Raw genomic sequence first — 27,310 nt, 5'->3', positions numbered from 1 at the left:
GCCCCTGACAGCAATATGGAGAAGTGAGTAAGAAAGACAGAGACAGAGAAAGAAATGCAGAGATGCAGACAGAGAGATAGATGGAGACAGAGACAGATTGCCTTCAGGAGCTGAGCAGGGAAGAATCTATCACATAAGGACAATAAGCAGGAGAAAGAAAAAGTAGGATTAAGCTACAGCAGATTCAGGGATCAAGGAAGGCCATTCACCATATAGGTATCTCAGATCAAGAAGACATGGGCTGAAACCATAAATCGTGCCAAAATTTCAAAAATTTAGAAATGTTTCAAAAATAGCACTCTGCTCCAGCTCCCTTCTCAATCATTTGTCTTGTATGTTTCTATCTGAATTGAAATCCAAAATAGTTGTGTGCATTCACAAATCTACCAATGATACTTTTTCATCATTATACCTCCCCCAAAATTGGTTGTTCCCATTCCTGGAAACTTTGTTTCTTCATGAGTTGTGATATTTCAAGATTTGCAACCATTCAGCATCACTGGGAGAATATATATACAAAAAATGGGTTTTGTAGCTCAAAAAAAAAAAACTTGGATAATTAAAAACACTTCCCATTTTGTCAGATGAATTATAACTTAATAGTTTCTTTTATACAATTTCAGATGAAACTCACTGTTGATGTGAAATAACTGATATTGATGTAATAATTCAGGGAGTTGCCAATTAAGGTATATGGCATAGTCTGAAAAATGTACATTTTTCATCCATTTGACTTCATGTATTATGGATCTTAATAGACCTTGTATGTTTTGGTCTAGAACTAATATAATTAAATTTGAAAAATGACTAAGTTATACACTTGGATTAAAAAAAATCAATGAGTAGTATCATGGGAGAAATGTCTTTTCTATGAGTTTTTAGGGTAGATAATTGCTGCCAAAATATATTTACTGCAACATGGAAATTATAACAATAAAAACATAGGTTTTATTATTACACTCAAAAAAACAAGCATAAGTTCCTACCTTAGAGAAAATAGTATCCCTGAACTATCATTAGGATTCTAACAAGGCTTTTTTGTTATAAGCAAAATTATATCAGAGTGACAGAGAAATAATTATTTTACACATAGCAGTCTTATATATTCCTCTTAGGTAATAAAAGTTAAAGAAAAGTCAGATTCAAAATAGTTTATTTAACTTTTATGACATTGAAGGGCATACTAAGAGTTACAATCTCATATAACCCATAAGGAAACAAAATTCATCAAACAAATTCTATAGGTAAACTATTGTAGTTTAAAATGTATTTAGAGGGTTCACAAATACAGTAATTGAGAAGAAGATTTATATGTTGCTGAATACTCAGGGATGGGTGAGATACTTCCTCAGATTTCTTATCTAATGAATTTTTAAGACCATAAGTAAATTTTCACATCCTGTGAAATTGGTTTCAGCCAGCCTAACAACCTCTCTCAACTAGGGAACAAAGAGATCTGCCTTTTCCTCAACATTAATATTCCATGAGTAACCTAAAATTTCAGGCAACTTTCAGGTATATCATTTGGAGAAAAAATTTTTCCCATTAAAAAATGGTCATAAAATAAAAGCATTTTCAGTTATATCAAATTAAAATTCACAAGCAACATCAGCATAACTAAAATAAGAAAAGAACTTGCTAAATGGAGAGACAATTTCACATCAAATAGTTGATAAATATTTAATATTGAAGATATATAGTCAAATGATATGCTTAAGACAAAGTACCCTTTTCCCTGAATGATCAAATATTAAAAAGAGGGTTTTTTTAATGTAGAAAATTAAAAACCTGTATGAAAATGTGAAAAATCTACTAATAATGAGATTAATGAAAAGTTAAACAATTTTGAATTTTTACCTCACATATTAAATTGGTAAATATGTGTTTAAAAGGAATTTTTATCTCAGTTAACCCTGATTAAAGAAGCAAATTCAGCAAGTTAAAAGGAGGTGAAATCTCTCTTTTTCTTTCTCTCTCTGTGTGTATGTATATATTTATTATGTCATATGTAGAGAACCATGTTAAGCTAGGAATAGAAAGATAAAAAGGAAAATCTGTCCTCAAGGATCTTCTGTTTTGGGAAAACAAAATATTGCAGATAGGTGACTACTTACTTCTTTGAGACCATTCCCTTTTCCATATGATTCAGATAATGCTACCTGTAATGCCACCTCAGAAGGTTTTTTCGAAGATAAATGTGTATGAAATGAAATTTATAAACCCTAAAGCACTTTATAAATGTCAGCTGTTATCATCATGATATATTCTTAAAGTACTGACAGCTCAGGTATCTAAAAATCCCACACCCTTAATTCAGTTTTGCTATTGAGTTTATTTGTTTGTCCTTCAGTCATCACTGAATTTTATCAAGGTTATTAAAGCATTCATTCCCTTTCAGAATTATTAAAGAAAAATCTGTTCGCTCCATCTTAAGTTCCATTTGGTCAAATCGCACAATGCAATCTATTTATTTATAGGACTATAATTCCAAAGGGCAAGAGTTCTAGACACTATCCACTGTACTCATTGATGACAAATTGAGAGACACAGCTAGGTAACTCAGTAAATAAATCCCTAGACCAGAATTACATAAAAACTTGATTTCAGGTCCAACAGATACTTGTTAGCTGTGTAACCTTAGGAAAGTTACTTAATTTCTCCCTGTCTCAGTTTCTTCAACTGTAAAATAGAGATAATATTCAGTGAGTTGGTAAACATTTATTAAATTCCTACTATGTGCTGGCATTGTGCTAAGTACAGGAGAGAAAAATAAAGGCCAAAGCAGTCTCTGCTCTTGAAGAATTTACAATCTAATGAGGGAGACAACAAGCAGATAAGTACAGAGAATCCATTTACATGATAAATAGGAAATAATTAACAGTGGGAAGGCACTAAAATTAAGAGGAATTGGGAAATATAATAGTTGTAAGGCATGTAGCATCATGCCTGACATATAATAAGCACTTTATGCATCTTAACTCTTATTATTGTTGTAAAAGTTAGTGTCTTAGTTACCACTTAAAGGAAGCCAGGGAAGTCAGAAGGAAGTAGGAAGCAGATAGAGAATATGTATTTTACAATAAATAAATAAATGAATGAATGAATACTTTGTTCTTACAGCATTGAAAAGGCCAGTATGACTGAAGAGAAAATAACTTGGAAAGTGTCAAGTATAAGAAGATTTAAAAAGTACTAATGTGTAGTGGAAAGGGAGGGCAGGTTATAAGATATTAGAATTTTGTATTTAATTCTGGAGATGATAGGGAGCCACTAGAATTTACTAGGGATGAAGAAGTTGCATGGTTGTACTGTCACTTTAGAAAAAACCCTTTGATTACTGAATAGAAGATGGATTGACATGGAGAGACTTGCAACAATTCTAGCATTAGGTGATGAGGGCCTGCACAAGAGTAGTGACAAAATTGGAGGAGCTAAGGGGAATTATTTAAGAAATGTTACAAAGGAAAAATCAATAGGTTTTGAGAATAAATTGGATATTGGGAATAAAAGATACTGAGGAGCCAAGAATGACACCCATGTTGCCAGCCCAGGGGACTGGGATAACAGTGGTATCTTCAACAGCCATTTGCGGCTGATGGCAAAATTAAAAGGTAGAGTAGCTACGAGATGCAGTGGATAGAGTGCTGGAAGAATCATCTTGCTGAATTCAAATCTGACTTCAGACACTTGCTGAGTGACCCTAGGAAAGTCACTTAATTCTGTTTGCATCAGTTTCCTCATTTGTAAAGAGAGCTGGAGAAGGAAATGACAAATCACTCCTCTGCTTAAAAAAAAACAACAACAACAACAAAAACAAATGAGGTCACAAAAAGTTGGATACAGCTGGAAAAGATTGAAAAGAGATGAGCTAGAGTAAGTTGTGGGGAGTAAATTGGAGAACTGCTAGTACAAATCGGTATGTATGTTGGAGTCTCTTAGAATGAAGGTAGGGGGGGCAGCTAGGTGGCGCAGTGGACAGAGCACTAGCCCTGAAGTCAGGAGTTCAAATCTAACCTCAGACACTTAACACTTCTTAGCTGTGAGACCCTGCACAAGTCACTTAATCCCAATTGCCTCAGCAAAATAAATAAATAAATGTTTAGAATGAAGGCAGGGATTGAGGAGGAGAGAGAGGTTGTCAGTGAGGAAGAAAGATAAAGAGAGAGCATCCTAAATGTCTGTAGACAACAGTTAGCAGATTTTTTTAATTGGGTGGAAGATGTATATGATATAGACCTCAAAAGGAGAAGTGGTTACTGAGGGATGGATATGGGAGAGAACCTTGAAATGGCATTGGAGAGCGAGGAATATTACAGTTCTCCCATCTTGACCAGTGAACTGAAGGGAGTGTGTGAAAGTGCAGGAAAGTGAATGAGGGAAGCCAAGTCTCCCTGATGAGATATCAAGATTGGGAGCAGAAAAGATTGAAGATGAAGGCAAATCTGTTGCCTGTAGAACAGGAATTTTTTTTAATGATCCTCCAGGGATTCAGAATCTTTGGCATTTGTCAGACAGTGATGTCAGATTCAAATTGAGTGGGGGCCATTAATCCATATATAAAAATCCCTGCAAGGCACATATTGACTTAGTTTTAAAATGTAATGTTACCTGGTTTTTTCTATATTTTTATGCATTGTGCTAAATATTTCCCAATTGCATTTTAATCTGGTTCAGGCTACATTTATAGGACCATGGGTAATGTGTTTGACACTTCAGGTATAGGATATATCCAGGTATGAAAATGTTAATCATTAGAGAAATTTTACCTTTCTCCTCCCTCCCATCATTCATCTCTCCTTCTTTTCTTTTCTTCCTTCATCCCTCCTTTCCTCCCTCCCTTTCTTCCTTCCTGAAAACAAATTGATCCTTATCTTCCTCTCTGAGAGGTATATGGTGAAATGTGTTTAGTAGTGTGATGGCAAACATTTAACAATAAGCTCTCTGGGGGGAAAAGTGGGTGTAGATGGGTATGTGTGTCCTCATAATGAATTATTAAGAATTTCTCCATCACTTTTTTAACTCTAGACAATCAGCAAAACAATGTCAAGCCCTGATTTTTTTGCATTTCCTAATTTCTAAGCTATATATGCTCACACTAAAAAGTAGATTCAAGATGACTCCTGCGCATCACTGGATCTATACCCTGATTAATAGCCCAGGATTCTGGGCCTCTGCCTTATATTTGATTGCTATTGCTAGACAGAATCACAGGGGACAAGTGGAAGATAGACCTTAGCTACAGTCAATCAGTGAATGGCAGAGACTGTGACCCTACTTATCAATCACAAGAGCATTGGGATTAAAATTTTTTTTTGCTAAACTGATTATGACCAGGAGAACTTTGCTTAAGGGGGACTTCTTGGCACTTAGAAGTTTTAGTTACTGGTCAAGCATGAAGTCATTTCTGCAAGCTAGCACCTGATAATAGGTTAGTTCTTCATAATCATTATCTTTCAATTGGTAATTTAAAATTATTTTCCTAGTTTTTTTAGTTATCTGCCCTTTTCATTGAGCTCTTCTTTCTGTTTTATTCATTTAAGCATTTAGAGATATAAAATTTCCCTTAAAAATTGCTTTTGCTGCATCCCATGTTTTGGTATATTGTCTCATTATTGTAATTTTCTTAGATGAAATTAGTTATTTCTGTGATTTGTTGACTGGTTCATTTTTTAAAAATTGGATTATTTTGTTTCCAATTAATTTTTAGTCTATTTTTCCATGGCCCTTTATTGAATATAATTTTTATTGCATCATGATCTGAAAAGGCAGCATTTGATATTTCTGCCTTTCTACATTTGATGTTTTTAATGACCTAATTATGTGGTCCTTTTTTTGTGTAGGTGCCATGTACTGCTGGAAAAAAAAAGTATTTCTTTTCTCCCTAATCAGTTTGTTCCAGAGATTTGGATTTTTATTTAGCTTTTCTAAAATTTGATTATCTATAAAATAAACAAGAAAGAAATTAAGGAGGTAAGAGTTACCACAAATGTTGAAGTAGGTTGAGGTCCCTCACTGGTATTTTGTATCTCTTAATATGATATAATTTACCATCTTCTGCCTCCCTCTTTCTTCTTTTCTCAGAATAATCCTTTTTCCACCTCTTAATTTTCTCATATCATCACATCACGGTCAATTTATATTCATACTCTCTATCTATGTATTTTCTTTCTACCTGCCCTAAAAATTTAATCTTATTGAATAACATGGTTTTTTTTCTTTCCTGTTTGCCTTTTTATGATTCTCTTGAATCTTATATTTATTTTTTTATTTTAATTTTTATTTTTATTATAGCTTTTTATATACAAACATATGCATGGGTAATTTTTCAACATTGATCCTTGCAAAACCTTCTGTTCCAACTTTTCCCCTCCTTCACCCCACCCCCTTCCCTAGATGGCAGGCAGTCCTATACATGTTAAATATATTAAAGTATATGTTAAATACAATATATGTTTACATATTTATATAGTTATCTTGTTGCACAGGAAAGATTGGATTTAGAAAGAAGGTAAAAATAACCTGAGAAGAAAAAAACAAAAATGCAAGCAAACAATAACAAAGAATGGAAATGTTATGTTGTAGTCCATATTCATTTCCCATTGTTCTTTCTTTGGGTATAGCTGGTTCTGTTCATTATAGATCAATTGGAACGGATTTGGATCCTCTTATTGTTGAAGAGAGCCACGTCCATCAGAATTAACCATCATGTAGTATTGTTTTTGAAGTATGTAATGATCTCCTAGTTCTGCTCATTTCACTTAGCATCAGTTCATGTATGTCTCTCCAAGCCTCTCTGTATTCATCTTGTTGGTTATTTCTTATAGAACAATAATATTCTATAACATTCATATACCACAATTTATTCAGCCATTCTCCAATTGATGGGAATCTATTCAATTTCCAGTTTCTAACCACTACAAAAAGGGCTGCCACAAACATTTTTGCACATACAGATCCCTTTCCCTTCTTTAAAATCTGCTGGATTAAAGGTTATGTACAGTTTGATAACTTTTTTTTGGCATAGTTCCAAATTGTTCTACAGAATGGTTGGATCCGTTCCCAGCTCCATCAACAATGTATCAGTGTCCCAGTTCTTCCACATCCCCTTCAACATTCATCATTATTTTTTCCTGTCATCTTGGCTAATTTGACATGTGTGTAGTGGTATCTCAGAGTTTCTTAATTTGCATTTCTCTGATCAACAATGATTTGGAGCATCTTTTTATATGACTAGAAATAGTTTTAAATTCTTCATCTGAAAATTATCTGTTCATATCCTTTGACTATTTATCAATTGGACAATGGCTTGTGAATGTTATATTTAAAAATTGAATTTTCTGTTCACTTTTGGTCTTTTCAACAGAAAAGTTTGAAAGTCTTCTATTTCATTGAATATCTATCTTTTCCCCTGAAAAATTATGCTCATATTTTCTGTATTCTTGGTCATAATGTAAGCACCTTTTCCTTCTGGAATATGTGGAAGCTGCTAAATTCTTTGTAATCTAACTGTGGCACCTTAATATTTTAATTATTCCCTTCTGGCTGCCTGCAGTAATTTATCCTTGACCTGATAATTCTGGGATTTGGCTACAATATTCCTTTGAATTTTCATTTTGGTATCTCTTTTTAGGAGGTTTTCACCAGATTCTTTCAGTCACTATTTTACCCTCTGATTCTAGGATACCAGGACAGTTTTCCTTGTTAATTTCTTGAAAGATAATTGTCCACACTTTTTTTGATGGTGGCTTTCAGGTAATCCAATAATTCTTAAATTATATCTCCTGGTTCCATTTTTCCAGGTCAGTTGTTTTTCCAGTGAGGTATTTTACATTTTTTTTCTATTTTTTTATTTTTTTAATTTTTTTTTTTCAGATTCTTGATGTCTCATAGAGTCATTAGGTTCTGCTTGCCCAATCCTCATTTTGAAAGAATTATTTTCTTCAGTTAGCTTTTTTACCTCCTTTTCCATTTGGCCAATTCTTCTTTTAAAGGAGCTTTTTTTCTTCAATGGATTTTTTTTCCAATTTGGCCAAAAAAAATTTTTTCCTGAGACAACTGTGGTTAAGTGACTTATCCAGGGTCACACAGATAGAATTAAGTGTCTGAGGCCAAATTTGAACTCAGGTCCTCCTGACTTCAGGGTTGGTATTCCATCCACTGCACCATCTAGCTGCCCCTGCCAAATCTATTTTTAAGGAATTATTTTCTTCAGTTGGTTTTTGTGCTTCCATTTCTCAACTGTTGATTATTTTTCCATAATTCTCCTGCATAACTCTCATTTCTTTTCCCAATTTTTTCTCCACCTCTCTTACTTGATTTTTAAAATCCTTTTTGAACTCTTCCAAGAGGATATTCCCCTTAAGATTTTACATGTAAGCATTTTGCCATTGCTGTCTTCTTCTGCGTTTGTATTTTGAACTTCTTTGTCACCATAGTAATTTTTTGTGGTCAAGGCTCTTTTTGTTTATTTTTGTTCATTTTTTAAAATTAAGTTTTGCTCCTAGGGCACTGCCCCAAGCTTCTTGTGCTGGAGACTAGGAGCTTCCTCTCTGTCTTTTCCCATTGGTGTTCAAGGTGCTGGAGGCTTGCCCACTGTGCTGGTCTAGCTTAATTGTGCCAGGATTCCAAGGCTGGCAATTTGCCTTCTGCCTGGAGGCCTGACCAACTATCCACTGGCCTGCTGAGCCAGGGCCAAGGTTTCTTGGTTGCTTATTTGTGTGGCAGCTAAGAACTTTCTACTGACTTGCCCACATCCCTTATGTGCTGGACTGTGTTCCCTTTTGCCCAAGTGAGACAGACCTTTCCTGAAGGACTTCTAATTTATCTTAAGCTAGAAAATTGTTTAATTCTATCTCTTTGTGGGTTCTATCACTTCAGAATCCATTTAAAGGCTTGATTTCTAAGGATATTGGGGACTTCTCTCCACCATCTTGGCTCTCCCCATTCATTACAATCCTTGTTTTTATTTGTTTGTTTGTTTTTGCTGAAGCAATTGGGGTTAAGTGATGTGCTCAGGAAGTGTTAAGTGTCTTGAGGCCACATTTGAACTCTGGTCTATCCACTGCCTACCTAACTGCTGCAATCATTGTCTCTTCTGATGTAAAGGTGGGGGACTTTGAGTTGATAAACTTATCTCCACCCCACATAAAGTGTCAAAAATGCCATATTCTTATACCTTTGTCAACAGAGAACAATCAGTCATTCAAGGTTGTAGAAAAAGGCCTAGACTTCATAGAGTTAACCTTAAGCATAATAATGTCACATAACAAAGCTGTGTGGATTGGTTGAAAGCTTTCCAGTGTAACCTGTGATACTTGAATAAAACCAGAATGAATCACATATTATCCCTATTGTCTACTACTGAAGATTTCCTGCTCTTTTCAATTCGTTAATCTTATATTCCACTACCCATTCTTTCCAAATGAGCAATAATCCAAGGAACTATAAGTAAGCAAACATGACTTTCCTCAGCCTTTTTTCTATCTGAACCTCAGCAAAAAACAAAACAAAACAAGACCAAACAAACAAACAAACAAAAAAAGAAAATATTTTTATGTTTCCAAAGTATTTTATATATCTTAGATCTTTGGAACCTTTTGCCTACAAGTAAAGAATTTGATGAGACAGGTTAAGGAACTGATGCATGAGATTATGGCAATATGACATGAAGCTAAAATAAAAATGTACAAAACTGTAATTTTAGTTGACAACTTTACTTAGGAATTTATTATGAGTTTTTGAGTATAACAATTATAAAATAGCCAGTCTCTCTGAACCAATGGGAATAAAGATGCCTATAATATCTATCCACATTGTTATCATGAGAATCCTTTGAAAAATGGATATGAAAGCAGTTTGAAAACTTTTGAAAAGCATTGCCTATATATGAATTATTACTACTTCTTTTAAGAGTCCAAATCTTTTTATGAACCATTTACTTTGAACACTTCATATAAAGAAAGAATATTATGCCCAATTTTTGAAATGCTATCTCAACTCTGTAATGGAATATACTATAGAAGAATATAAATTCTCAAACTGCCTTTTCTTTATGAACTGACAGAAGATGGTTAAATAAAGTGCTTCAAGGACATAGAAAATATATGCCTAATACAGTCATCCAGAGCTGTAGGAATCATGACTGTGATTTACATCAGTAAATAATTGGTAATTCAGATCAAAAGTTTGTAATGATCAATCAATAAGCACAAGCATTTATTTAAATGCAAGCTTTGTGCATGTCCTGCTCTAGGCACTGGGGATACAAATAAAAAGAATGAAATAATTCCTCCTATCCAGGAGCTTACATTCCATTAGACTGTGAACTCCTTAAGAACAAGGACTGTTTTTTGCTTTTGTTGGAATCTCCAGCATTTAACACAGTACCTGGCACATAATAGGCACCTAAGAAATGTTTACCAATTGGCTAAAGAAAGAGACAATAAATACATTTATAAGTATAAGCAGAATAAATAAAAAGCAAAGAAATATAATAGTTAATACAATGTAACATAGGGAACGAGGGCACAAGCAGTTGCAAGATCATGAAAGACGTCATTCAGAAAAGGATGCTTAACTTGAACTGAGAGAGATTTCTGTGATGAAGAGGACAGAAAGTAATGCATTTTAGGAAAAATAGTGATGAGGTTTAGATTTGGGGAACCCAAATGAAATTAGGGTTTCTGGTGGTCAAGGAGTTAAATGAGGTCTAGTGGCAGGTTCAGGGAGTCAAATGGAGAGGTTTGTCTCCCCTGTAACCTCTTAGGATTTGGCGCAAGGGTAGAGAGTTTTGGGGACTCTCTTCTGGCTGCACAGAGATTCTCTGTAAAGGAATTTACAGACCCGAAAACCTAGATTGATAAAAGAGATTTATTATGGTGATTCGAAGTAAGGTTAAAGTCTGGTTAGGGAAATAGGTGAGGATAAAGAAAGGATAGCACTGGAAAGAGTATTCCAGTGGGCAGAGGCTCCTTGGGATGCCAAGCATGGCACGGCTGGCATGTTTGGAACTTCTACAAAGAGAGGATTTTAGTTTGGCTCTTTTTATAATGAGAGATTTAGCTAAAGGGGGTCTGTGAGTGGAGTCCCAAATTGGCTCCTAGCTGAGTTTCAGCTTCCAGCTGGAATTTGAATTGAATTCAATGAATTTCAGGACTGAGCCGACCCCACCCAGATAACAAAGGTGGAAACTGTTTTTCCTTCTGGGTGGAGTCCCTCACTGAGGCAGAGTTGAAGGAGATTTTTCTCCTTTAAGGATTTTCAGAGTTTTGGGGTCCCCTCTTCAATAGGATAGGCAATGCCTAAAGTACAGGAATGGGAGAGTTAAGCCATGTGTGAACAACAGAGAAAAGGTTACTGTGAGATGTCACAGCAGCATGTGGGAGGGGGCAGTGTACAATAAGGCTAGAAAGATAGGTTGTGTTCCAGTTATTAAAGGTTTTAAAAACTAAATAAAGAAGTTTATATTTTATCTTAAAAGCACTGGGGAAGTATTAGAGTTTATTACATCGAAGAACCAAATGATCAGATCACATTTAAGTAAATCAACATGCTGAAAAGCTTGAGGCAAGAACAATTAGGAGGAAGTTTGCAGCAATATAGGCTAGAATTGAGAGTCTGAACTCTGCTTTATATTTATTCTGCTTATACATATAAATGTATTTGTTGTCTCTTTTGAGAGCCAGTTTGCAAGTCATGTTCCCAAAACATAAGGTAACTGCATCACTCACCTAATCATTAAATCACAGTTCCCTTTTGCCTCTAGGATTAAATTTAAATGATCTATTTGACTTTTAAAGCCCTTCATAATCTTTGTCTTTCCTATCTTCTTACACTTTTCACTGTGCTCCTGCTCCACAATCCTTAAATCCACTGAATTACCTGTTCCTCTTAGCCACTTCCCTTCTCAGGCCATTTTCACTGGTGATTCTCCATGTTTGAAATTCTCTTCCTCTTCAGCTTCATCTTGGTTTCCTGCTTTCTTCTAAATCTCTGCTAACATCTCACTAGAAGTCCTTCCCAGTTCCCCCCCACTCTTGTGCTTATGTCTTTCTTTTAAGATTATCTCCATATATATATATATATCTTGTTTGTATCTTTTGATTGTACAGAGACCGTATTCATTTTTCTTTCTTCACCTAGCAAGCTGTCTGATCCATATTAGATGTTTTATAAATACTTTTTGACTTGACTTGGTAGCAATTTGAATAAAAGAAGGAAGGGAAACTTTGTAGCTTTTTAAATAAAGATGGGGAAGTTTGGAATGAGGGTAGATTTTGAAGAAAGATAATGAACTCTGCTTTTGGACATATCACGTTTGAGAATTCTCAAGGACGTCCAGTTTGGAATATAGAAAAAGCAGATGATGATGGGAGAATAAATCTTGAGGACTAGATATATAGATTTATAGGTCATATGTGTAGCAGTGGTAATTAAATCCATTGAAGCTAATGAAGAGAATAAGTAAGACTGAACCTTGGGGAAACACTCACAGTTAGGGAGTGATATAAAGAATTATCTATGAAAAGAGATTGAGAAGGTATCTCAGGTAAGTAGAAAGAGAACCAGGAGAGAATAACATGAAAAGTGAGAGAAGAGAAAGTATCTAGATAGTAGTGAGAGCAACATAAATGAATTCTGAGAAAAGACTATCAAATTTGTCCATTAGAAAGTCAATGATAATATTGGAGAAGTTTCAGTGAAGTGATGAGCTCAGAAATCCATGAGAGTCCATGAAGATAGTTAATGGTAGCAGTTTTCTAAAAATGTTGCTGAGAAAAGGAGACGAGTTGTTAGGTGAACAATTGAGAGAACGGTAGTATATGGTAAAAGTTTAGAGATTAGAGAAACAGATTAGAGAAACAAACAAACAAACAAAAAGATTGGAGAAACCCAAGTTTTTTTAAGGATAGCAAGGAGGTAAAAAGGAGATAGGTAAGAGTTGAAGATTAGAGAAATGGGCAGTGAGATTTAGGGTGAATCTTCTGAAGAAAACAGGAACCAGAATTCTGCATTAGCAAGGATAAAAGTCTGTTGCTCATTTCCCCTCTGATGAATGGGAGTTAGAGAAACTTGACATGTCATGTTTCTCAACTAAAAGTCATTTTTACTACAATATAATTATGTAAGTTACATCAAGATACAATTATCATTTTGAACAAAATTCAAACAAAAAATATCTAGATTCAGTTAAGAAATATTTATCAAATGTTTGTTATTTCCCTCCCTGAAACATCAAAAAAGCAAAATTTCTCTCTGATTTGTGATATTCTTCAATTTCTTCTTCACATCATGAGCCAATTAAGCAACTCTTTGGTTAGAATTTTTGATACCATTTCTTCTGAGCTATAGAGCATCAACATAAATCATTTTCTCAATTAACTATCTTAGAAACAAAGCAAAACACCATTTCTAAGCAGGCTGTTCAGCCTGAGATTTTCAAGATAACTGCTCTGGGTATTTCTTCTTTCTTTCCCTGGAAATTTTGACCTGTGATTTTTCTTAATTCCTTTATCAGAAAAAAAATCTATAATTGAATGTATTTTAAAATATATTTGTAACTACCTTCTATCTCTCTCTCTCTCCCTCCCTCCTTCTCTCTCTCTCTCTCTCCTCTGTGGTTCAGGACTTCCTTATTTATTTACAGAACTAGTGAAAATAATTTTCAAGATAGTACAAAAATTTTAATCATTCTTTTCTTTTGAATGATCCTTCATGCAAAGGAATGAGAAACTTTCACTGCCAGGCAAACTACTTTATATTGGAAGTACTTTTATTAATCATCCATGTTCTCTAAAATGTTTCATCCACAGAGTAAGAAAATTAGTTAAAAAGCAGAATGAACTATGACTCATTATGTAACCATTTCAGAAACAGTAATAAATGAGTCTAGGGAAGTGAAAGAACAACAATTTTAAAAAGAGAGAAAATAAATTACCCACAAGGTAAATCCTATAAAGTTAAGGTAGGATGGGGATACTGTAGGAGAGAGGATGTTGAGGTTAGAGGTGGGAAGAACAAGTAAAACAAACAAAAAAAATTGCATATTCATTCAGGATAATCCTTTCCTCCTTTTCTTCTCCCCCTTTTAAAAAGCTTTGAACCCACAGCCAGTGAAATAGACAATAAGGGGCCTTCAGCAGCCACAATATAGGTATGTCTGGCCTATCCTCTGTATATAGTCCTTCCTTTCAATATGTATTGTCTATCTGCTAGTGAAATAGTGAAGTTTATGAAAGTGTACAGTTGGAAGAAGCCCTTCAATAGCCACCTCAAAATCATTGCAGCTATCACCTGCCTCCCTTTTTCCCAAACCACACCAGGTCCTCAATAGCTGCAACTGCTCCAGTGGACAGAAAAATGAAGTTTAAAGCTAATGGCTCCAGGAAGAGGCCTCATGAAGCCAAAGTTTCCTCTAGTTCACTTTGTCGCATAGTAGAGGATGACATTCTTCATTCCAGAAAGGATTTGGACATGCTTCTTTTTTTATAACCAAATATCAGAATTGTATTATTACCTTTGGTAAAAAGTAAAAACAAAAAACAAAATACCTCTGATAATTGAACATATTCAGGATATTTTGCATGACATCCTTCTTTTCTGTTTTTTTAAATGAAATTTTTTTTATTTTCAAAACATATGCGGGGCCGCTAGGTGGCGCAGTGGATAGAGCACCAGCCTTGAATTCAGGAAGACCCGAGTTCAAATCTAATCTCAGACACTTAACACTTCCTAGCTGTGTGACCCTGGGCAAAGTCACTTAACCCCAGCCTCAGGGGAAAAACAAAAAAACAAAAAACATATGCAAGGAGAATTTTTTCGACACTGACCCTTGAAAAACCTTGTATTCTAATTTTTCTCCCCCTTCTCCCTACTCCCTCCCCTAGATGGCATATAATCCAATATATGTTAAATAAAAATAAAAATAAATCCAAAATAGGTATACATATTTACTATCTTGCTGGAAAAAAAAAAAACAAAAAAAAAAAAACAGATCAAAAAAATGTTTTAAATGAGAAAAAAATAAAATTCAAGGAAACTACAACAAAAAGAGTGAAATGCTGTGTTGTGATCCACATCCAATTCCCACAGTCCTCTCTCTGGGATGAGTCTGAATCACAGTATGGCTATTTGTTTCTGCTGGGCACTGTATGTGTCCTCTTGGATATGAAACTAACTAGAGAAGATCTAGATCTAGGAGTATACTGAGGGCAACTAGGTGACTCAGTGTATGGTGACTTAGTGCTCCATACACTAAGCCTTGAGTCAGAAAGGCTTTCATTCAAATCCAGCCATATATAGGTGATAGTCCTCTGATCCTGGGCAAGTCACTTAACCTCTGTTTACCTCAGTTACCTCATCTGTAAAATGGGTATAATTATGACACCTATTTCCAGCAAGTGTTTTGAGGCTTAGATTTATAAAGTACTTAGCTATATATTTTTATTACTATGTTTATCTTTTTTATTTTAATGAATTTTTGCACTTTCTGCATAATCTATAACTCTAAATAAAGTTTGTTCTGTATCCAATAACCTTGAGTATTCATATGAATCCTGGTGGTTCTTTCAATCATATCTGTGAAACATAAACATTAGCAATCTCCTAAGATTCCAGAGTAAAGTCTGTGCATGAGCATAGAGGTCAAAAGAAAGTGATTTTTAAAAAAAATCTATTCATATCATTCCAGAGTATGAAGTGTTATCCTCTGAGTTATATTTGTAGCTTTTTCTTTGTTTTTGTTTTATGTTACCGTGTGTGTGTATTTACATTTTCTAGAGGTTCTTACTGACTAATGACCTTTAGACACAGAATTCAGCATTTAACTATATCTCAAATTCAATGACAAGTCTATTCTTGCCAATGCCTTCGGAGTCCTTCTCTGTTCTCTGAATTATGTCTCCATCAGAAATCACAGAACCGTGGCACCCTGACAGCTGTGGCAACTCAAACATTTCAGCATATCTTTAAAATATCATTATTGCTCTATACTATGTTCTCAAACATTTCTTTCCTAAGAGTTATAGCCTATATTTCTTTCTCGGGTTTTCAATCTCCTGTATGTATAGGCATTTTTTTTTTTCTTTCCTGAATTCTTAACTCCATCTTCCTTCTCTGTACTTGTTTTTTCTCTTTGAACAATTAAGACATATTAAATTCTCTGTGCAAATTATTTTAATGAATAGTTTTATGTTTATACTTGAATTCAAATTTCCCCAAATTAATTAAAGTAACTTTTAATGTTGTGTGTTCAATTCATTTTAAGGAAAGACCTCTTTCTTTGAAAGATAGTTATAGAGAAAAGTATTCCATAACAAGTTATAGGCAAGGTCATAGAATTTAGACCTTGATCATAGAATGGACCTTGGAAGTGAATCTAGTTGGACCTCAGTCTCATTTTACAGAAGATAAAATTTAAAACCTAGATAGATATAGAAACTCATACAAGAACCTATAAGTATCAAAAAGTAGAACCAAGATTAATTGGGATCCTCCTCAAAATGTACAGAGTGGGCTATGGTAGGAATGCAAAAACTAATTATGAGATCTAATAAATGATCTGAAACCTACAAAAATTTTTTATAGAAATAAGCAAAGAAAGCCTGAAACTGTCATTCTCATAGGAGAGAAAGTCTATGGGTACACTTAGGAAGGATGAAACCAGCATAGGGTTCTCTGAGTGAGGAAACTCTAGGGAGAGTAGGTGATAGCATGATTTTTGATAATCAGAGACTGAAAACAACAGGTCTTTCAGAACAACATTGGGAACAGAATGATCATAACTATAGCCTAATTACCTTGGGTCTTCAAAAAGACCTGAGATGGATACTATCTATATTATTCAGTTAATAAGTTATGCCATCTCTGGATAGATTGTGAAAAAAAGGATACAGAAGTATAGAACTTGCAATTGTTTCAAAGGGTAAACTTCAGTGTATAATCTAGATTTCAAATGGGACAAAAATCAAACCAAGTCAGCATGATCCATCCAAAAGTGTGGGTAAGGGCAGAGAATAATCTAGCATAGAGTACCAATCCAGAAACTGAAGTTGAAGATGTAGCTAAATAGGGGAAATCATGAGACACAATGAAGAAATACTATAAAGTAAGACAAACCCAAAAGGTAAAGAGTAATTTAACAACATGTACAGATAAGATCTTAAAGAAAAAAATGGCATTAATTACAAGAATTTATAAGGGTAAAATGAAGAAAAAAGCTGAAAAATGAATTTAGAATGCTTGAAGAAAAAAATGGAAGCTTAATAAATACTTTAAAATAGAATGTGAAAATCTTTCATAATTAACTATCTGAAAATTTAATATAGCAAATAAAATTTAACAATTCCACGAAACAACAAAAAATAGTAGCACAAAGTAAAAATATTGAATAAATAGAAAAACAACTGACCTGGAAAGCAGGTACAGAAAAGTAAATTTAAAAATCATCAGACTTCTTGAAAACCATGATTATACAAAAAAAAAAAAAAAAAAAAAAAAAAAATAAAAACAACCAACTACCCTATATTTGATGAAATCATAAGAATATATTACTTAGAATGATTGGAATCAGAGAGAGTAATTTGAGAATAGAAAGAATGTACTAATTAACCTCCTGAAAGAAATCCCAAATTAGAACTATTTAATAATGTATTAGCTAAAATTCAGAGTTTTCAGGTCAAAGAAAAAGTATTGCAAGTGGGCAGGAAGAAAGAATTAGATTTTTTAAAAACCCCACATATACATAAGACAATGCTACCACTACCATAGATGAAAGGAAATTTTAAAATATGATATTCTTAAAAGACAAAAGAGCAAGCAAAAATAGCTTGCCCTGAAAAGCTAATTAACTATGATCCAAAAGGGAAAAAGTGGCTTTTAATAAATATTAAAACATCCTAGTTAAAAGGCAAAGAGCTAAGTAGAATTTTTGAAATTCCAACTTAGAAAAAAGAGAAATAAATTATATTTAGAGCAATTACAAGTTGTTATAATGATGAAATATTTAAGGAAGAGACATTCCATTTAGAATCCTACTATCTTTAAAGATCACAAATGGAATTAAGAAAGTCAAACAGAATTTAGATATTGTTTAACTATATTTTGGTGATATAAAAGAGAGGAAGAAGGGAAAGAAATACAGTAGGGAAAAGGTGAGGAGAACTTACTATTACTCATATTTAGGATAAGTGAATAGCAAAAAGCCATATAAACATGGTTAGGAAGAACTCCGTATCACATAATCCTCACCATTAATCTGAACTAGACAAAAGAAAGTTGAACACATATAAACACACACACATATAAAAAGAGATAGAGAGTTTGCTGTGTGAATACATTAAAACTCAACAGAAGAATTGATGGAGACAAAGAAAAGATAGGATTCGGAGGGAGAGCAAAACTGAGGAGAGAATCATGACCAAAAAGATCAAATGTCAACTCCAAAGAGTAAATGATAAAAGCAAGATTAAAATGAGAGGAAAAAAAAGGGTGAAAATAGTGATCTGAATTAGGTAAAGAGAATTGGGAGAATAAATATGACTTTTAGTTTCAGTTAAGTTGCCATTCTGCATCAGTGGGGAAAGTTATCGTACTAGAATTCCCTCATACTGATGAAATAAAATTTTAGTAACTTCTCTGTTATAACCATGGAGCTCAAATTATTGTTAAATTGCTTTTACCTTTTCACAGAGGTAAAACTAAATAGATATTAATTCATTCTACATTTGAATATTTTCAAGTTATATCAGTTCTCAAGAGTTAAGATGGAGAAATATAGTTATTCATGTTATTTGTTGCAAATGTTTATTTTTTATGATGTTATAAAATGCATTGGTCAAATTTCATTTTCTTTAAATTCATTAGATTTTTAAATGATTTTGTGCTGAATGCCATAAGTTCATTCATAATTAAATATAGCAAGCATAATACCTTTCTTTTTCCTGAACTTATGTAAACAGAGCCCAGATGGCCATATTGAAGTCAAAGGGCAACATGGAAGATCGTTACTGCACATTAAAGATGTGAAGTTGTCAGATTCAGGGAGATATGACTGTGAAGCTGCAAGTAGAATTGGTGGGCACCAAAAAAGCATGTACCTTGATATTGAATGTAAGTTATTCATATTTTGTATCTTTTTTAAAAGCACAGATTATATTTAGAAATAGAAATAAATTTTGAGTGAAAAGTCAAAATAGTAGTTTTAATAGTGTAGCATAGTAAAGGAAAATCTGAAAGGATTTAATAAGCAGAGATATATAATGGACACATTTTGATATTCAAAATGTTATATATTTTAGAGAGTTTTCCCTTTTCCTAGGTTTTTTCACTGACAAATAGGTTGAAAATACTGTGTAGCTTTAATTGTATATCCTGAATTAAATTGGAATTGTTTTACATTTTAGTATTTACTATTTAATCATTCCTCTATTTTAAAATTTGAGGGATTTTTTCCCTAATCCTCTTAATCGTGTGTTCTAGTTCATTGGAACTCTTTTCAATAATACTATTATTTGTGTAAAATATTTTAAATTTATTTGGGAAATATGATGGAAATGTTAATACAAAGAAAAAAATCCATTTATTTTTATTCATCAACTATCTTTTGAGGTTTTAATACTCAATTTGTTTAAGTACTAAGTAATATTACCCCCCAAAATATAATGAAATAGATATCTGTAATCTGGAAAAAGAGTAACCAGGAAGTGCTCTGTACACTTATACATTTATAGGATATGTAAAAGGACTTAAACATAATGTGAGATTTTGGAAATATATAAGTTAAGAGGAAGTCAAAAGTTTGGCAGATATCAGAAGGACTATCAATCTTTATTTGATAGAAATATAAATGAATATATAATAGCAATAAATGTTAAAATATGTGATTCTAGACTTTTAAGCCTATGTAGTCTGCTCAGAATTTTCAGCATTATTTTGTTATTTAGAAGAACCCAATTTTATTGATGACATGGCATAAAAATTTTTTATTAAATAGTTTTAAATTAGATTTCCTATTGTGATATATTCAAACACTGTTAAACATGTTAAAACACTAGTGGGGGTAGGGCAAATGAATTTAATTTGTTTGGTATGTTTTTGTCTTAACATTACTTTTTCAGATTTTTTTTTTTTCTCTGAGATGGATTGGCACTCCCCACATAGTACATGCTTGGTGATAGACTTGCAAAGAATAAATCCATGTAGCACACACTGAGCTGGATCTTTACACTGGCCACTTCTGATGACTGATGTACTCTAGCCTCTTGCTTTCAGAAGTGGCCATAACTCAATTTCTGCTCTATGGACAAATTCCATCAGAAGATGAGTCACTGGAAGTAGCTAGGGTATAGGTTCAACTTATTATTCCAAACCATTGCCCCTCCTCACCTTTTACACTGACTTAAAAGGTACTTTCTATTCATTTCAGAAAATGTAGCTATATAAATATGAAACTGAAACAAGCTTAATCTAATTTTAAATGTTCAATTTTCCATTTATTTTTATACTTTTCACATCCCAAATTGGAATATATTAAAGATATTGTAATATGTAATATATTAGCAAAAGAAAAGTCAAGAATAGTTATTAGTGCTTGATTAATTAACATAGTTTAAAATTTTTGATAAAGATAATATATATAATATATACCTCTTGATTTAATGTGTTGCTTTGGAATTGGGATTATAAATTTTTTAAATATTGGGAAATTGCTCATTATTTTATAAAATGAATTATGTGATGATGAGATTTGTAAAACTTATGAGGAGACTGAAACAGAAGAAAGAAAAAATGTAGGATTTTGGTACATTTTAGTGAAATAGATTTGATTTAAATCACATTTAAAATATTGATTTAAATTACACAAATAACTTAGAAGGAAATCAAGTCTTAATAAACTCTTTATTCATAAAAAAAAATACTAAATGTGAAAAATACATATTTTCCCTTACATCCTTTCAGTGACCAGTACTATAATGGAAGGATGAAGGCCATGTTGTGACAGATTAGGTTCTAATATTTATTATCACAACCATATGAACCACAAGGCCATGACAATTGGAAGAAGATAAACCAAGAAAGAATACAGTTATAATAGTCCTAGTTGTGCCATGAACCATCTGTAATGCTTAATCTCTCTGGACCTCAGTGAACCTGAGGCTCTGCTGCTGGGGCCCATAGGGGCTAAGGTTCTGTACCACTTTTTTTTTCTACTACAGTAGCACAAACATGCAATTTAGTTCAGTCCTAGAGGAACCTGAATATAATAAGTTAGACTCCCTATTCTCAAAATTATTAGAGTGTTAAATCTTCTACCTCATCATTCCAGAGACAAATTCAATTATAATAAATTAGATGATGGCTCATACCAAGAAAATCCCCCAAAGGAGAAGAGTAGTGGGGAAAAAAAAATACACAACATAAAATATTAATCAGGTAGAAGCCAAGTAATTTGTTCTTAGACACAAAAGGAATGCTTTTCCTTTCCTTCATTAATAGAAGAGGATTCAGTAAATTTTAACTAGGACTATCAGAAGGATGATAGTAAACTTTATCGGAACATACAGTCAAGTCAACAAGCATTTATTAAGTCCCTAACTGTGTTCCAGGCACTTAGTTAAACACTGATGATACAAAGAAAAACCAAAACAGACTCCCACTCTTATTAATGAGAGACAACATGCAAACAACTATGTGTAAACAAGATAGATGGGTAAACATAATTTGTGTGCTTCATATTTATTCATATCCATCTTTTCATGACCTCATTTGGTGTTTTCTTGGCAAAAATACTACAGTGGTTTGCCTTTTCCATCTTCAACTCATTTTATAGATGAGTATACTGAAGCAAACAGGGTTCTGTGACTTGCCCAGAGTCATACAACTAGTAAGTGTCTGAGGTTGGGTTTGAACTCATCTTCCTGACTCTAGGTCTAGGATCTCTCCACTGTACCATCTACCTGCCTACATGTGTGCATATACACATATACACATACAGACACAGAAACAAATATCTATTTATATATATCTATATACACACACATAAATATATAATATATGTACACAAACATATATTTACATATATACACTATATATATATGTGTGTGTGTATATAAATATATATACACATACATACATACACACACATATACATATATACACCCCCACATATTTTAGTTCTTAGGACCTAATCTTGTTCCTTCTGCAAAATTAAATTTACTACTCTACTATAATTCAAAACTTTTACGTCTTTATCATATCGTGTTTTTGTCCTAATTGTCCTATATGCTATTTTCAGATCATCTAGAAAGAATAAAATACTTTGCCTAATCCTATACATAAATATATAGCTATTATAGATATGATTTAATATGATATATAATATTACATAATATAAAATGTCATGTATAATATCTAACTATTAGTAGACACAAATTTAGAATAGTAAAATGTAAAACAGTAAGATCTTTCATACTTGCATCCTATTAGAGTAACTCAGAGATCTTGAATATTACAACAGAATTCATCATATAAAAACTTCTACACTTCCCCTACCCTTGTTATAGAAATTTGCTACATGGACATGGTTACCAAGACTGACCTGACAATAAGCATAACAGGATAAAGCTTCTTTAAATCTATTTGATTGCAGGTAAGAGTCATAGTTACCTTTATTTTAGAATAACCAATCATATAAAAAAGTTCCATATTGTTCGCAGAGAAAAATCAATCAGATGGAAAATATTCTGTTGAGAAAGGAGACAGCACAATGGGGAAACTGAATCAGGAAGATTCTATCATAACATTTACAATATCATCCCCTCAATTTTTCCAGGCACAGATCTATACCAGTGCTTGGATTGTACTCCCTTTGAACAGCACCTGGCATTTACCTTAAATGATGGGTTATTGGCTCACTGACAATTCAGTCATACCTGAAATCAAAACTCAGAATACTATCAAATTAGGGTCCCAAGTGATTTTACTTCAGATGATTGAATTAGGTATAATTATATTTTTTCATGTTTGATAATAAAACACTTAACAAAAAAAAACATAAAAGCCTTTTATTACTCATCTTTTCTAGTATGTCTATGTTAGTGTAGAAATCTGATTTAGGAAATAAGAAAAATGAAAATCATAAATCTGGTATGTATTGATATTAAGTTGGCTCAAAGATGTAACTTTTAATACATACTATTCCAGGTATACAAATATTTTTCATATGCAATGATGAGTGTATCAAGCAAAAATCACTTTTTCTAAAATAAATTTGTAAGCCCCTCTATTTCAGCAGTAGATCTTAATTTCTTATTAATCTCATAATTTTAGACCTCTACAATATTCTCTCAGCAGCTTTTCACAGAGTTTATAATATTTATAATCTCAAACAAGACTTAAAGATCTAGGGGAATAAAAATCTAGCTTCTCAGATATTTACCAAATTTATGGTATTTTCCCAAACTTTCAGTTAATTACATAATCATTAGCATTCATTTTATGTAAATTATATACTATTAGCTATTTTTCAAACCATTATAGCAAGTCTCTACCATAAAAGGAGTTCATTTTCTAGCAACAGAATTGTATCACTCTCTGGATATCAATTTCTAATTAACATATTTCTCATAAAATTCCCATGGATTCATCTATAATCTCTATAAGATACATTTTAGCTTTATTTGTCCAGCTCTGAAATTTTTCTTAATTTTATGTTTCATCTTCAGATACCTATTAGACATTTCCATTTGTATATTTCAGGATATTTTCACCTTAGCATGTCCAAAATCATTTTTTTCCTCCCCTCTTCCTTATTTCTCTACTAGTCACCTCCTCATCACCCAGGCTCACAACCTAGGTTTTTTTATATATCCCTTTCTCTCTTCTGAAACTTTCACTACCCCATTACAGGCCCTCATTACCTCATATCTGGACTATTTCTGTAGCCAGGTTGATCTCTGCCTCCAATCCATCCTCTATTCAGCTATCAAGTTACTCTTTGTACAATGCAAATCTGACAATGTCCTTCAATTTAATCACCTCCAGTGTCTCCTATACGCCTCCAGGACTGAATATAAAACCCTGTTTGGCTTTTAAAGCCCTCTCTCTAACTTGTCTTTCTATTGTTCTTAGAGCTTATATTTCCTCTTCCAGATAAACTTGTCTCCTTGATGTCCCTCACACAAAATTCTCCATCTCCTTACTACTACAGGCACTTTCATTATCTGTCACCTATGCCTGGAATTCTCTTCTCTCCCTTTTCATCTTTGCTTTCTAGCTTTGAAATGAAAATAAAGGCACAAGAAGTGATAGAAATAGATTTTTGAAATAGATTTGGGAGAGCCATAGTGGTTGACAACATGGAACAACTGTGAGATAAACATCCATCACAGGTTATAAAGGTTTGCTATTTATTTCGAGAAATAGCCTCATGGACTTAATTAACCATAGCTAAAGTGCAAGGCAGAGTCAGGTAAGTAAGCAACTTGCTTTTAGAAGGACAAGATCTTTTATAGCTCAGAGGAAGGAGGAGGAAATTAAGGCAGGATTTGGGGAATGACAAGTGTGTATAATGAGATGTTGAGACAGATGCTTACAAGGCAGTCTGGGAAAACAGAGTTCCCATCATGGTTGATAAGAGGAGCAGGTTGGGCTCATTTTTAGTAATTCCTGATAATAAGGTGATTTGGAGTTCCCATTAGCTTTAAATCAAGTCATTTAAAATCCTATCTTCTTCAAGAAGCCATTCTCAGTCTGCCCTAATACTGGTGCTATCCTTCTCTTGTTTACCTCCAGGTTTGGCCTGTATATTTATTTGTACTTAGCTGTTTGCATGTTGTTTCCATTATTAAACTACCTGCTCCGGAGAGCTTTCTTTGTACTCCTAGATCTTAGTCAGTGACTGTCACATAAAGGGAGCTTAATAAATGCTAGATTTTCCCACAATTGTCAATTCTTAACCTAGGCATCTTTTCAAACTCTCTATGCATAAAGTAAAAATTCAAGAGTTGTTTTGATTAGTATTCTAACTTTTATAGGTTTGCAATAATCTCAAATGTTTGTTAATCTTTTTAAATTCTTTTGAAAACTATTCATATCTTATGATCATTTATTCATTGGGGAATTGTTCTTGGACTTATATGTTAAGTCTTCATATAACTTGAGTTTCAGACATTATATGAATTGCAAGTTCCCCCCCAAGGGCATTTTCTTTTCTTAACCTATCACTGATATGTTTATTACAAAAGATTTTCAGTGTCATATAATGAAGATTATCTATTTTATCTTTTTTTATTTCCCCTTTTCTGAGTTTAGTTAGGTACTCACTACATCTTTAAAATTCATGATATGCAGGCAGGCATTATTTTTGTATGTTATAAACTGATGGTCTAAACTTAATACCTGGAAACTGCTTTCTAGTTTTTCCAAATTCTTGTCTAGCAGAAAGTTCTTACTTTTAAGTATTATCTTCTCAGATTGATGGGGTTCTTAGCAGCTAGGTGGTACTGTAAACAATCTGGAAGCTAAACTATTCCCTGAAGCAAGAAGGAGTTCTGTTACTTTATCTCTTTAAGTGGATTTTGATTAGGCCTTTTGTTATCCTAAGTAGGCCTTTATTACAATAGACCCTGGTTGAATTCCTTGCTCAATTCCTAGCATTGACAAACCCTATAGTTTCTGTATCCAAATTATGTTATGATGTCAATCCCTGAAGTTATTTCTCTCCTATAAAAGAATTTATCTGTACCTTCCTTCATTGCTAACCACTTAGCCCACAGTCAATGGCGTAATCTTCCATTTCTTCGCAGGTTAGGGACTGCTTGCCTTATGACCCCAAGTTACCATTGCTTACCTTATGTCATCTTTCCCCAGTTAACTGTGAGTTAATTATTCTCATATCTCTCCTTGTTAATTTTTAAAATTCCCTTTTAGAACTTAACATGCCAGTCAATAGCATAATAATAAAGTCTTTCCCCATCATTTGCTGGACCATACAGGAGAGCCTGAAACCCAGTATATTTTCAGGGTTCATATTCTTATCAAGATTTATCAGTGAGTTATCAAGTATTTCCTATTCTTACTTAGCTGAGCTGTTCTCCTGATTATTTTTTTTTCTTTTTAACAAGTATCAAATACTTTTGAAGATACTGATTTGTAATATAATTTTGTTATGGAAATGTTATTCCACCTTTAATTTTATCTCTTTTATTCTTTCCCTTGATATTCTTTTTGTTCTTTAAATTGTTTAATTACTTTGTCTAACCCTATATAGTATCCTTTTTGTAGCTTAAATGGCATTGTACTAAATCTGTGAATTAATTTAAAAATAGCATCATCAGTTTTTAATGCATTAATGTGATCAAATTATGATTAATGAATATGTATCTATTATTTAATTCAATCTTTTCTTCTTTAAACAGTTTAGATATTTAGATAAATCTTAAATTAGATTTACTCCCAGATATTTTATGCATTTTTATAGTTTATTTTCAGTGGAACTTTCCTCCTTATTGCTTTTTCCTGGACTTTGTTAAACATATACACATACTACATACGTGCATGCATACATACAGTCAATTTGTCTTGCATCCTGCTACTTTACTGAAGCTATTAATTATATGAATGTCTATGCTGGTACTTCTTGGTTTTTTATGAATATTCAAATAGGGATAATTTTGTCTCTATGTTTATGCCTTTAATTTCTTTCTTTTGTATTATTGCGCTCATTAACATTTCTAGAAACCAAATAGCTATGAGGAGAGGGGGAGATATTATATTATGTCAGTATGAAATAGATTTCCCAAACAGCAAAAACTATATTCTTCTACCAAGGCAAGGAAATGGTAATCCAGAGCCACTGGTAGCACAAGGGTGCTGGAGCATCCAAATATAAGGAAACAAGGTTAAAATACTTTTCAAGCTAGAGATAGTCTCATCTGTGATACAGCCTGGAGACATAATTAAGTAAACTACTTTGCATAACAACTAAAAGTCCATAAAAAGGTTAGTGTAGGCTTCCCAGTAATGACTTCTGGTCCTAAAGGTGCTCTTTTCTTTTTTAAATTGTTTTCAGTCTGAAAGGTGCTCTTTTCTTCTTTTTAATTGGTTCTTAAAGTCTCTTTGAAGTGGTTTTGATCACCTTCAAGATATTTACAGCCCTGGTATATAGCAAGGTCAGCTTCTATGTAGCAAGGTAAAAGCTTCTATTTTTTGTCAATTGCAAATAATTCTAGACTTTTGACAAAAATTAAGACTTAATGACAATATTCAGAATAACAAGTTAATCAAAAAACTATTAAAAACCCATGAAATAGTT

General features: G+C 33.1%; 1 protein-coding gene across 4 annotated transcripts in view; it reads left to right on the top strand.

The window, feature by feature from the left end:
- NCAM2 (neural cell adhesion molecule 2) overlaps nucleotides 1-27,310 on the top strand; it is a 271,041-nt gene that overhangs the window by 110,433 nt on the left and 133,298 nt on the right. For all 4 annotated transcript variants that reach the window (XM_074300617.1, XM_074300614.1, XM_074300615.1 and 1 more), the window contains one exon: nucleotides 18,957-19,107. In XM_074300617.1, the coding sequence (XP_074156718.1) occupies nucleotides 18,957-19,107 (151 nt within the window). The remainder of the gene's footprint in view (nucleotides 1-18,956; nucleotides 19,108-27,310) is intronic.

The sequence above is a fragment of the Sminthopsis crassicaudata genome, chromosome 3 (genome assembly GCF_048593235.1).
Source record: "Sminthopsis crassicaudata isolate SCR6 chromosome 3, ASM4859323v1, whole genome shotgun sequence".
Lineage (NCBI taxonomy): Eukaryota > Metazoa > Chordata > Mammalia > Dasyuromorphia > Dasyuridae > Sminthopsis > Sminthopsis crassicaudata.
This window is presented reverse-complemented; position numbering and strand designations above follow the sequence as displayed.